The sequence below is a fragment of the Barbatula barbatula genome (assembly GCF_947034865.1).
Source record: "Barbatula barbatula genome assembly, chromosome: 15".
NCBI classification, from domain to species: domain Eukaryota; kingdom Metazoa; phylum Chordata; class Actinopteri; order Cypriniformes; family Nemacheilidae; genus Barbatula; species Barbatula barbatula.
The window spans coordinates 6,838,698-6,852,116 of NC_136778.1; the positions used below are offsets into that span (position 1 = coordinate 6,838,698).

The 13,419-nt window shown below is 38.9% G+C and overlaps 1 protein-coding gene across 2 annotated transcripts; it reads left to right on the forward strand.

The window, feature by feature from the left end:
• Nucleotides 1–2,573: 2,573 nt before the first annotated feature.
• On the forward strand, nucleotides 2,574–13,124 carry smek1 (SMEK homolog 1, suppressor of mek1 (Dictyostelium)). Of its 2 annotated transcripts, none has more exons than XM_079474139.1 (15): nucleotides 2,574–3,823; nucleotides 3,911–3,966; nucleotides 4,200–4,298; nucleotides 4,405–5,022; nucleotides 6,958–7,035; nucleotides 7,112–7,228; nucleotides 7,419–7,535; nucleotides 7,622–7,753; nucleotides 7,865–7,967; nucleotides 8,111–8,269; nucleotides 10,413–10,582; nucleotides 10,895–11,037; nucleotides 11,153–11,343; nucleotides 11,462–11,679; nucleotides 11,769–13,124. In XM_079474139.1, exons 1-15 carry the CDS (start codon nucleotides 3,682–3,684, stop codon nucleotides 11,892–11,894), a joined length of 2,469 nt encoding a protein of 822 aa, XP_079330265.1. In that variant the 5' UTR covers nucleotides 2,574–3,681; the 3' UTR covers nucleotides 11,895–13,124. The 2 variants fall into 2 exon arrangements, with proteins under 2 accessions (XP_079330265.1, XP_079330266.1); XM_079474140.1 differs by having other exon boundaries at nucleotides 2,781–3,823; nucleotides 10,898–11,037.
• The last annotated feature ends 295 nt before the right edge of the window (nucleotides 13,125–13,419 follow it).

Here is a 13,419-nt window from a genome sequence, read left to right on the forward strand (position 1 = left end):
AAGAAATGTATACAGGTTTGGAATTACTTGAAGGTGAGTAAATGATGACAGAATTTTCATTTTTGGGTGAAGTATCCCATTAATGCTAAAAAAACATTAACCTCTTTTCAGATATTTTTATCATCGTTTATTGAAAATATGTATAGTTCAACCACAGTCCTATTATAAAGAATACAAGCCAATCCTGTTGATCAACTATAGGGTCAGACAGACGTAATTATTTTCCCACCAGTTTCTCTGTTTCCTGCTTTACCCGTTCAACAAGTTTGAACCCCCTGTTGTTTGTGACCAGTGCTTGTCAGTGATGTTGAAAACTGTCATATTGGTTCCTTGTCCTTATCCCAGGAAACCTAAACAGAAAAATCTTGCTTTTTTAGCAACTTTGTTTTTGTTGCTGACTGTAGATCCTGCAACTATCTATTTGTCTTGCATACAAGGGTCAGCAATACATGTGGAACATCTTTTAGACTACCCTTACAGTGTCTACAGCACTGGAATGTCCTAACGACTTTATTATTTGACTGTTTCAAACTTGTGCTATTCAAATTAATATATTTTGATATAACTCCCTCTAGTGGGGAGTGATGTAAAAAACAGTACACAAACTCGAATTGCACTGGTAACCTCTCATACTGTATCTTGGGATTATTAATATACACGCACCACCCATTAAGAGTCAGGCTTACCTCTGGCTTTTTCCCCTTTTTGAGAAAACTCATGATGCTGCAGGGTCTCTGTGACAGTACTTGTGTACCCAGCACGTTTGCTTTGAAAATCAGACAACACTATAACATCTTCAATGGTAAATTAGTTTGTAAAACCTGCTGCCGACTTAAGATATATATTTTTTATCAATATAATGATGCATAAAATGTCTTTATCAGTAGTATTGGGATTCCGAGAAACACTAGTAGCCAACACTCATTTGCAAAGTAAAAAACTTCACAACTAAGAGCACACCGGTTACAAATGTAAAACCATGCAGTCATAACAAAAATGGGTGTGGTTTCATTTTAAGTGTATTTAACACTCAAGTATTGTTTTGTAACATCATTTCTTATTTTCCCCATAAATCACATGCACTACAATGAAATGGTAGTGCATGTGATTTCATTGCTGGGTAGTGACCAACTTCTCAAACCAGCTCTCATCAAAATCAAGTTACATCCAGCAAGTGTTCATTGTTGACATGCAATACAATAAACTAAAGAATATGAATAAATAAGAATACAATAAAAAAATTTAAAGAAAACTCTATTTAGGGTTGGCTTGTTAGAGTGGTTATACATTATTATGCACATAAACAAGGTTGAAAATGTAACTATAGCTGATGGAAGCTGGGAATTAAACATTTGCTGTTTGCAGCTGGTGGTGCACTGGTCAACCTGTGTATGACAGATCTATTGATCAGCTGTATTAACCTTTTTAAGTAGATTTAGTTTATTTGACATTTGATTGGTTAGAAAAAGCTAAAGTGCAGTATGATGTCATAAAAATATATGTCTGGAAGCTGTGAAAGCTCATATCGTTCAAATGCAATTAATATTCTTCAACCTCTATGTGGTCTTCGCTTGGTGTGTACACTCATGGTCTTTTTCTCAGGCAACAAAATGTAATATTGTATATTATTTTATGTAAAATTAGCTTTATATAAGACCCACATTTCTAACTTTAATTCATGGAAATAACATGGACAATTTTACATGGTTTAGTGTAAGATTTTTGCCAATCTCTTGGAAAAAATTATCACTTTTACCACTATTTGCTATTTGCCCAACTGAATGATTTGTTTTGACATACATATTATGGAATCTGAAATCACAATTATAACAATAAAAATTACTTTTTGTCAAAGTTTTTTCAGTAATTTTTTGTACTGAAAAAAAACAGTTTTTCAATAATGTTACATTATGATCAATCACACCAGAACAAGATGTTACAGATAGAAAAGTCCTTCGAGTTTATAATTTATTTCAATCAATATATTTTCATATTATTCTATACTAATCTATACACCAACTGTAAGAGAACTAAAATGTACAGAAATTAACAGTTATATTACACATTGAGTATCATACAAAAACACATGATGTTGTAAGAGAATGAACTGTTCGCTACGAGTCACACGGTACCTGAGATGCAGTCTCGTCATGACTTTGTTTTCAAAACTAAAGTGTAGAACCAGAGAAAGTACTCTGATTGTGATAGCAGAAAATGTCGTCTGCCTCAAAATCATTGATCTCAGTATTTTAACTATGTGACTATGCTAAATTGTTTTGTCTCATGCATCGCTCTCTCTTGCTGTCTCTGTGTGCATGGTGCGCGTCTGAGAATTATAATTTTGCATTGTGGGTGTTTTTTGCATTGTCGGAAGCGTGCCACTTAATTTTTGTCGATGTGTGTATTATAATGTTTCTGTGTTATCATTCCAGTTTCTTTGTAGATCTAGAAAGTGTTGACCACAAAGTCTCGCGCCATTTGGACAAAGATACGTTTTATTTTAGCAAACGTCACATACGGGTCACAAAGACCCCAAAGTCCGCATAAAGAAAACGAGGATATTATAAAATATTAGTAAAAGCAAAGGAAATGTCAATTTAAATGTAATTGGGACTTGGCTAAACTCTCCATTTTCTAGTAAATAATCTACCGTGCTTTACCAAATTCGGCTTTATAGTTTGACTTATCTTTCACTGTATTCGGTGTAACGAAACCGTCGGTCCGCGCTGGTGAATTTGGTGCACTGTGTCTTTAAACTGTGGCGGCGGCCCTGCGCCTGCAACAGGAAACCCCGTAGCTGTTTTCTGTGGGGACCCAAGATGGCCGAATCTTCACAGTGGGGCTAATAATTACTTTTCTTCAAGACGCTACTATATGTTGGTGCTCGACGGTCGCGCAGATAATTTGACGTCCCGGAAAGTAAAACGAGCGAGTCTATTTGATTAGTTGAATCGGGAAATGTGGATTTTTCTGTAAAGAGACTGGCTGGACCCTACGCGGCCCTTAGCCAGAATATGGCGGAATACTTGGAGAAAATATAGCTTAGCTTATTATGAACGCGCCGTTTTATACATGACTGGTGTTACATTTCCACTGACTGCGAGCGAGTATAATGATCAAATAGTGCTATCGGTACGTCTTTGGAGTTTATTCGCGTTCGGTTTTCTCAGTTCTGGGTTAAAATGATTCGCGCGAAGAGATACCCTGCTAGCGAATGTGCTAGCTGAGCTAACCCAGTTTGACTGTATTAGTCGCAGCGTTAGCTTAGCATAACTAGCTAAAAGTAAAGGGGCACGGCGAAAAATAGACACAATTTGCATTCGTGTTGTGTCTGCATGTTTTTAAGACAATTTCTCACCTTTCATTCAACTTAGAAACGGAACAGAAGTTTCCGTAGACCGGGTAACATATTTTGAAATATTGGGTATGTTGTGGAGAGTCTCGGCTGCAGACAGCAGCTAGCTGACCATCGCTAGACTGGTCAGAATAATTCATCTTAAAAAACTTGAGTTTACTGTGATAGACCCACAACAACACATTGCAACAGGTTGCTAGTAAATGCCAAATAGTTCGCGGATTTTTGCATATCAAAGTTTAAAGGCAGATTCTGTTGCATTTTGCAAGGCGTGAATTAAAAAAAATATTTAATCAAGGGATAACCCTCGAGAGTTACTTGCAAGGATGACTGACACTCGTAGACGAGTAAAGGTGTATACTCTGAATGAGGATCGCCAGTGGGACGATCGGGGTACGGGACATGTGTCGTCTGCCTACGTGGAGAGGTTGAAAGGCACGTCTCTCCTGGTGCGCGCCGAAAGTGACGGTAGGTTTCAAAACACAAGATAATGGGCTTTTCCACGTGTTGTTTTTCATCCACAGTACGAAAAACCTGCGTTTTTCTTTGAAACAGGGTCACTTCTGCTGGAATCAAAAATCAACCCTAACACCGCCTATCAGAAACAGCAGGTGCGTTTGAACTGTTGCGTATTATATATTTCTAGTGAGATCACATTGGGTTTTAAAAAATGTTTTTTTTACGTATATATTCATTCAATATCTTAAGGTGATATGTTTCTCAGCTATAAGTTGCTTATTGAAGACATCAGAATGTGGTTTTTTTGTGTGAAGAATAAAACTGCCTTGTTTTTCTGTTCATGTTCTTTGGGCAGTTATTGATGGTGTTTGTTTTACTTTTATAGGATACATTAATAGTGTGGTCTGAGGCTGAAAACTATGACTTGGCTCTCAGCTTCCAAGAAAAGGCTGGCTGTGATGAGATCTGGGAGAAAATATGTCAGGTGATTGTATATTTGATCATGCAGCTCATAGTTGGAAAAAATGTCTTTAATCAAAATTTAGTTTTATTGACTTTTCATTATAATATGTGTGTGTTTGTCTTCCTAGGTCCAGGGAAAGGATCCATCTGTAGACATCACCCAGGAACTGATAGATGAGTCTGAAGAAGAGCGCTTTGATGATATGTCTTCTCCTGGTCTTGAACTCCCACCCTGTGAGCTTTCCCGACTGGAGGAAGTGGCGGAGCTGGTGGCATCATCTTTACCCTCTCCACTACGACGGGAAAAACTGGCCCTAGCTCTGGAGAACGAGGGCTACATACGCAAGCTGCTGGAGCTTTTCCGTGTTTGCGAGGACCTGGAAAACAGAGAAGGCCTGCATCACCTCTACGACGTCATCAAAGGCATTTTCCTCCTCAATCGTACAGCGCTTTTCGAAGTCATGTTTTCTGAAGAATGCATCATGGATGTGATCGGATGTTTGGAGTTCGACCCGTCGCTGCCCCAGCCACGAAGACATCGAGAGTTCCTGACCACTACGGCGCGATTTAAAGAGGTCATTCCCATTTCAGACCCAGAGCTGCGACAGAAGATTCATCAGACGTATCGGGTGCAGTACATTCAGGACATGGTGCTACCCACCCCTTCTGTGTTTGAAGAGAACATGCTCTCGACCCTTCACTCGTTCATCTTCTTCAACAAGGTGGAGATTGTCGGCATGCTGCAGGTGGGTTATCTCAAATGGTCTTATACGTAAGATTGGTAAGAAAGATCGTTCTCCTTGTTTACTTGCCACTTCTGAAATGTTGTTCACGTGCCATCTCAACACCTGAACATCCTTCTGTGAATAAGCTGAAATATTAAACGTTTTTATTGCACGAGACCATCTCTTTGGTCTCGATGGGATGTCATTGGTGGGGTGAACTTTGATTGGCGGTTGTAAAGGTCTTTATAGCTTTCATTTACACTAACAACCTTAAAGATGTGCATACAGTAAACAGATTTGCATCTTGAGCACTGTGAATTTGTGGAAAAAACCTTTCATGATGTAAAGGCAGATCACATTGAGAGGCATATTGAAGAATAACGCAAAATAGCATGCATTTTAAATATAGATATGGACAATTAAAAATTAACCAGCAATGACACAAAAATATTGTTTGTGGCTTTCTATACGTGCCTCTTTCCCAAGCTGTTATGAAGCACCTACAGTGAAATTGTTTTAAACTGGGAGTGGAGTTAGAGGGAGGTGACCTGTTTCCATGGAAACAGCACCATCATGTTCTTTAGAGCCATATCATTTGATGTTACAAATGCTTTGGCAGGCGTGTTGGATGACCAGGATCAGTTCAGTATGCTTTTTCTTTCTAGCGTCACAAATAAATGTATATAAAAAAATGATATGTGGCTTAATATTACCGTTATCACATTACTGGCTATGTGTGTTCTGGTGAGCCTAGATGTTGAATTGACAACAGACTACAAATAGGTACTGGAAGCTGTTTCACCATGCAAATATGCCTGCTTTCTCATGACGATGTAATGTGTATAACGAACAATGTGTTTGTTTAACTGACTGGTTCCTCTTTGTGATTGAATATTTTATGGACGTGAAAAGATGACGGGTAAAATACAGTAGCAAATACATTTAGCTTGATCGTTGACATTGATCAAAATTTGTTACAGGAGCAGGTGGGAAAAACTCAAATGTAAATATCAACTGTTCTACATTTATTTTATTGGTGTTCTTTGTTTATCAATACTAAAAACTGCAGCTCTGTTCGAGGGTGTGCCACATTTTTTTAAATGTTTTTCTTATCTCTTTTCACACTAAACCATTTCAACCTTTTCAGCTGGTCTCACAAATGAACTGATTTTGTCCTGTTCACGTTGTACTTGAACCTGAAAGTTGATTTGGGGCTTTAGAATTTAAGATGGATAAAGTAGGGTCTCAGTCATACATTTGATGTATTAAACACAAACTATCATTTTACTATATATGGCATTGCATTTTATTATACAGTTGTTTTGATATCGCTGTAGTTTGTTTATTCTCAAGGCTTGTTTTGGTCTAAAAGGAAGAACTGAGTGTCTGTGTTTAGTTTACATTTACAATGTTTTTAATATGCTTCTCATTTAGGAATGTCCTGGTGGTCACCTAGTCATTTAGTGTGTTTTAGCTGTTTGTATGGACTTTGCATGAAACGGAAACTGATCTGAAAATACTGTTATCTTTCATGCATGTTCGATGTACATAGCAGAGGATATAGCATTTTCTAAGTGCTTCACTTCGAAGTGCAACTCACCTGCAAGTTGTATGTCAATTTCATTTCAATTACTAAATCCAGTTGCAGCCTTTTGCCTAAGGATAATTACCCTGTTTTATCAAGATTGTAAGTCTATATCAGTCATCTAATCCTGTTAGAGATGTATTAATAATGTGGTTGCAAATGTTTTGAGGTTCTTTGTAATTTACAGTTTATGTAAGGATCTGGTGCAGTCTATATGGATATGTATTTGCTGCAGAAAAACTATGACAGTAAAAATGAACTGAATATGATTTTTGGTCTCATTTCGCTACGTCCTAGATGTGTTTATTCAGTTTATGATCATGTGATAGAATAACTAGAAATTGCCATTAATGATTTGTGTTTGTCTTCAGGATGACGAGAAGTTTTTGACTGAGCTCTTTGCACAGCTAACTGATGAAGCCACAGATGACGACAAACGGCATGAACTGGTATGTAAACTGTTATTAATGGAAGTGACAAACCTTGAAGATGAAATTTCGATTACTGATACTGTTATATTTTCAGATAAATTTCCTGAAGGAGTTTTGTGCGTTCTCCCAAACGTTACAACCACAGAACAGAGATGCGTTTTTCAAGACACTGTCCAACATGGGAATCCTGCCAGCGCTGGAAGTTATTCTTGTAAAGCATTTCTGCTATTTCAAAAAACATTATGGTCAAGTTCCAAAGCACAAATGTATATCTGAAATCCCAATTGAATTTTTATACGTATACATATTTTGCAACATACGGAAATGTCTTTCAGTGAAAATGTTAAACTTGCTTGCTCTTTTTCACATCTGCATTTACTTACGTGCTTTTTGTGTAAAAGGGCATGGATGATGTACAGGTGCGTGGAGCGGCCACTGATATCTTCTCCTACTTGGTGGAGTACAACCCTTCAATGGTGCGAGAATTTGTTATGCAGGAGTCTCAACAGAATGATGATGTAAGTCACGTCTCTGTAATCATTTTTAGTGCTCATGCTGTCTGAACAAAGCAGGTTTCTTACTACATGTTTGTCTTTGTTCACAGGACATTCTATTGATAAATCTGATCATTGAGCATATGATCTGTGACACGGATCCAGAGTTGGGCGGAGCTGTACAGTTGATGGGGCTGCTCAGGACACTAGTGGATCCGGAGAACATGCTTGCAACTGCTAATGTGAGAAGTTGGTTTAGATGTATATGTTATGTCTTGAACCTTGTACCATGGTGTAATGTTTCCATTAGTTGCAGTACAACTAATGAACAAAAATATTTTGATTCCCTGCAGAAAACGGAGAAGACAGAGTTTTTGAGTTTCTTCTATAAGCATTGCATGCATGTGCTTTCTGCTCCGCTTCTTGCCAACACCACAGAGGACAAACCCAGCAAAGGTAACCATGCAAGAATTGTTTCAGTGTGTGCATTTATGTAGACTGCCCTTTGGCTAGATTTGGAAATAAAATCTGTATGTCAGAATCAATCCTCAATTGACTATAGCAGAGCTGTTTCTCAATGTGTTCATTTGTTCCATTAGATGATTTTCAGACATGTCAGCTGTTGGCTCTGATCGTTGAGCTCCTCACGTTCTGTGTGGAGCATCACACGTATCACATAAAGAACTACATCATCAACAAAGACATCCTTCGCAGAGTCTTGGTGCTCACTGCATCTCAACATGCTTTCCTAGCCTTATGTGAGTATATAGCACACACACGCAGTAAATTTTAAATATTTTTAAGGAAATAATGTGTGGTAGTAGGTGGAGATCAGGCCAGCGGATGGCAGATATATGAGGCTGATGTTTCTGGCTGATCTCTTTTTCATCATCTCATAAAATCTAATTAAGTAATAAGTGATACAGAATATTGCTTAAATTAAACATTTACTAAAGACATGTCTCTTCAGATCAGTGCACTTGATTGACAAAGATTGAATAAGTGTTTATTGCAGGGTACAAGAAAGCAGTCTAATTCATTCACACAGTGCTCAAAACGTTTAAGCACCACAAGCTGTTCTGAAGCACGCTTTTGGTTCATGTTTGTAGGCAGACACCACTATAAGTCAAATGGTCATATTCTAAGTGAAAACTAAAATTAAAAAAATCACTCGTATTTCACAGCCTGCTGCTAATACTAATACTAATATAATATAATTTTCTATTTTGTTACCACAAAAGACCGCCTTCGGGGGACTTCAGTATTTCACTGAAAAAACAGAATGCAGAAAAAAACCGGAAAGTAATTTGACTTGTCTCATATACACAGCCTCTGAAAATGTAATGTATCAGAATGTGTATGTCCATCACAGGTTTAGTCTTAAATTTTATATAAAGTGGTATTAAAATGGTCTTAAAATGTTGAACTGTAGACACCCTGTGGTTTCAGTCAGAGGTGTATGTTAATAGACACACAAGAATAGTTTTTCAATAATGAGATCGTATGAGTGTTTTGAATCGAGATCGCAATCTTTCAACAATTAATCGTGCAGCTCTACCTGGTCACATTCATTTTTAAATTGTGTGGACTTATTTCGTCCATTTGATAGAAATATCGACCAAAACGCATCTTAATACCAAGTGTAGGCACAGTTCGACTAGAAAGCTAGATTAAGTAAGTCTTAATTTAAGTCTTACTGTTTTCTTGTGAAGTTATCACAAGGTAGTTAAAACGTTTTCAGGCAGAGGGGGATATCACAGTGTTATGCCACAAGAGGCGGCGTCGTGTGTTCCACAACAACGCTTCGCTGCTCACAGATCCACCTGCCTGTTAATCGACCTAATCATTGTGCGGCACAATCGGCTGATGACGATAAATGAAAAAATCCCCAAAATTGCCTTTGGATTGTATTGTGAATATTTTTTGAGATATTCAAATGTATTTTATATTGTGGTATTTGTTCCAAAAATGTAATGGAGCTACATGCTTAATTACTTTCACTTTCATCACAGTCCTACAGCTGGTAATAAGAATTCAGCTACACACATTCTAAGATAACCAACGGTCAAAAAACAGCTTCTATGACTTTGTAATGTGTAATACACTGATATTGTGTGTGTGCGCACAAACCTCTAAAACACTTCTATGAAACATTCTTTGCAGTCCTGCTTGCAAATGTCACCTGGTCAATCTGCTTGTTTTATTATCCAATTTAAGTCCAATATAAAAGGCGAAATTATCCACTTCTGATATTAGTGTTAATATAACTGGTCTGACCCAATCGGTCCGGTCATTTCCTTCGCCATAGAAGGAAAAAGATTGCAATCGCTGACAAAGATTGACGTTTGCACATTCACTAGCAGTTACACTTCGATCGATCTGCATGTTTTTAAATGATGAAGTGATGTCGACACCATTGATACTGTTTATTGCTAAAAGCCTAAGCTTATGAATTGATGTGCACTGAGGGGGGACCCACCAATCACAACAACCTGAGAAGCAGAAGTGTGGTGATATGGTGTGGTTTGGACATCTTCAGACAGAAGCTATTATAGAGGAACTAATCACTACAGACCTGGTCAGCTTTACCAATCAGAGCGTTTCGGAAGGAGGGACTTTATATAAACCAGAAAAATCCAGTCGTTCTGTGAGAAGAGGGACAGCGGTGGACAATAGACTAGCGATATGTGAAGTATAAAGCGTTTTTGTAAACTAGAAACATGAACATCCACTGTTAAACACCCAAAAAAACTAAATCAATTCTTCAAATCGGCAAAAGAATGGCCCCTTTAATAAGCTTTAATCTATTTTGAACAAAGGCCAATGAGCTACCCTGTTGACAGACATCGGATGCGACTGCTAAATCTGTCTGTGCCTTTCACATTAATTTCTCTTTTTCAGGTGCTTTGCGTTTCATGAGGAAAATCATTGGTCTGAAGGATGAGTTTTATAACAGATACATTATGAGGAACTTCCTGTTTGAGCCAGTGGTCAAAGCTTTCCTAAACAATGGATCCAGATACAACCTCATCAACTCAGCCATCATCGAGATGTTTGAGTATGTCAGAGTGGTGAGTACACTTAAGCTGACATTTAGTCGGACTTATGTACCAAAATGGCCATTCTTATGCTTCAAAATAAAAGTACAGATTTTACAGTTAATGTACAACATCTGAGAGTGGTGAACAGCTACTGATTATTAACATAACAATGGATATATGCAAATATGAATTAGCTTTTACATTCCTTCACCCTGTTTGTTCCTGGTCATCACTTGTCATTCAGGCCAAACGACTGCATACATCTTTTGATGCCCTTAAAAACTACTGTCAGACTGACTCGGTTTACTTTTTGTTTTATGGCTGCATTTTGTGTTCGCAAAGGAGGATGTGAAGTCATTGACAGCTCATATCATAGAGAACTATTGGAAGGCGCTGGAAGACGTAGACTATGTTCAGACATTTAAGGGACTGAAACTTCGATACGAACAGCAGAGAGAAAGGCAGGACAACCCTAAACTTGACAGGTCAGAGGTTATTTCAGACCAATGTGGCAGATTTAGATCTGGTATTAAGGTATGATCAATAACTGTTGGGTGAATAACTTTTTAAATTGCGGAATGTTTGCTTGTGTGAGTTCAGTATGCGATCGATTCTGAGAAATCACCGTTTTCGACGGGATGCACGCACACTTGAAGATGAGGAGGAGATGTGGTTTAACACGGACGAAGAGGATTTGGAGGACGGTGAAGCTGTGGTGCCGCCCTCAGATAAGATGAAAAGCGATGAGGACCTGATGGATCCCATCAGCAAGTTCATGGAGAGAAAGAAACGTATGCGACAAATGACCAGCAACTTTGATGCTATATTCGATTCTAGCAAACTTTGAATTTGAAATTATTTAAGTGTGCAGTGTTCATTCGTTTTTTTTTCTCTGCCCCATTCCCTCAGTGAAAGAGTCGGAGGAGGTGTCGAAGGAGGTGTTGACAGGGAAGTCAAGCATTTCAGGACGTCAGAGCCCCAGCTTTAAACTTTCTTTCTCCAGCTCTCCCAAGGCCAGTCTGTCGTCTCCCCCAACGGCATCCCTTCACCCTGGTTCACCTGGTTCTCCAAGCTCACCCGGGACAGGATCCCGGAGCTCACCCCCTACAGCAGCTGTCACCACTAAGGTTAGTCAAGACAACAGAATAAGTACTGGCATATTAGAGGCCTATTTGAGTTCTTGATGGTTGTTCTGATGAGTGATATCTGTCCCCAGTTGCAGGGAGGTCTGGTGGGGCTGGTGGACTATCCCGATGATGATGAAGAGGACGAGGATGAGGAAGATGCAGACAGTAAAGAAGAAAGTCCTCCGCTGTCCAAGAAATCCAAGCTGAGCTCCTAAAGCACTCCCTCTTCAGTCAGCAAGTAATGCTCAACGGGAGCTTTGTCCAGAGACTATTGCAGTGCTCAGCCTAGAACTCAAAACTGAAATAAAATGAATGAATACACAAATGAATGGATAAATGAACGAATGCAGCCCCCCCGCAGGAGTCCATGGGGCGCCATGTGAGGAACGGAGGATAGGAGAGCAGGAGAGAGAGAAAATATTTGGTCACGGAGCGAAAAGGTGAACATCTCCATGCGTGGAGTTTGTCCAAGTGCCAATCTGAAAGTGAGCAAGAGACTCGTCAAAGAACGGAGAGAGCGAAGATAAAACTCTGGTTTGGACAAATAACAAAGGATTTAATAAAAAATGTATTTCGACTAAGCTAAAAGTACTGGGGGGTTAAAAAAACTCACACGCACTCACTCACAGACTCTCAAAACTGTTGCCCCACGAAGCGTCCCAGGCTTGGACCAGGACACACTGCCCCCCTCTCAGGGAAGGACCTCACATGACCCGATTGGGCCAGCCAATCCACACCCACCACTCACCTTTGCTGACTCCATCTCCATTTCTTTCTCTCCGTCCTCTAGCCATTTTCTGTTGCCCTTTCTTTCTAGATTTGTTTCCTTTTTTGAGTTTCTAGGGCCAGGCGGGACACTAGGGAGCAAAGAGGTCTGGGTCGTCATTGTTTATGATGTCACCGTTGTTCTTGTGGCTCAGCGGAAGTTCTTCTCTCAAAGCCAGCAGTTTCCCCCTTTTCTCATTCAGTTCTTCTCTCCTCTCAGTTTTTTAAATGACACAAGAGACCTGCCTTTAATGTTCAGGATGTTTTCAGCCGCACTTGAACAGGTTTTTAAAACCTCAGTGGGGGAGATAGTTTTACCCTTTTTTTGCCCTTCAAAACTGCAGATTTTTTTGGAAAATTTGTAAGCCTGTCTTGATTAAAGATTGAGTGGAACTCTAGATGTGATCGATTTTGTCATATCTTAATTTTTCCTTTTACATGAGTGTACTCTTTAGTTGTTCAGTATATTTGGGACCATTAAAAAGATATTTGCTGTAGTAGACCTCTCACGGTTGTGCTGGTTCCCTGTATCTTGCAACTGTGTCTTTTGAAATTGGGTTTCGTCACTGAGATATTTTCATCCTCCTGTCTGCTTAGTCTGAATATATCAGTGGAGGATCCCGTCTCTACTTGACAGTCTTGCTGAACAACCTGCTCACAATTAAAGATAACAGTTTTTATTTTCTGAATTATCATTTATTTTACTGAGTGTTTTCAAGTACAGTCTAATGTGTCATCGTAATTACAGTTACAATGCTAAGGCAAACCCAGGCACTACATAATTCTCATTTTACGACACTAGATGGCGCACCTAGTTCGTAAATACGCATTTACGTATATTCTTTTTGCGGATATTTTAGACAAAGCAATTACAATGGAGAACTCATTCAAAAAGCGCACAAACAAATCACAAAGAGAGTTAAAGAATTAGTTTTTCAATCGTATTCAGAGCATGGAATATTTTTAATAGGCCTA

What these genes read in the sequence shown, in the direction of transcription:
- smek1 (XM_079474139.1), top strand. Translation starts at nt 3,682, where the DNA reads ATGACTGACACTCGTAGACGAGTAAAGGTGTATACTCTGAATGAGGAT. An exon ending in GGTGCGCGCCGAAAGTGACG is followed by an intron (nt 3,824 to 3,910) that starts GTAGGTTTCAAA and finishes TCTTTGAAACAG; the next exon opens with GGTCACTTCTGCTGGAATCA. An exon ending in CAGCGCTGGAAGTTATTCTT is followed by an intron (nt 7,229 to 7,418) that starts GTAAAGCATTTC and finishes TTTGTGTAAAAG; the next exon opens with GGCATGGATGATGTACAGGT.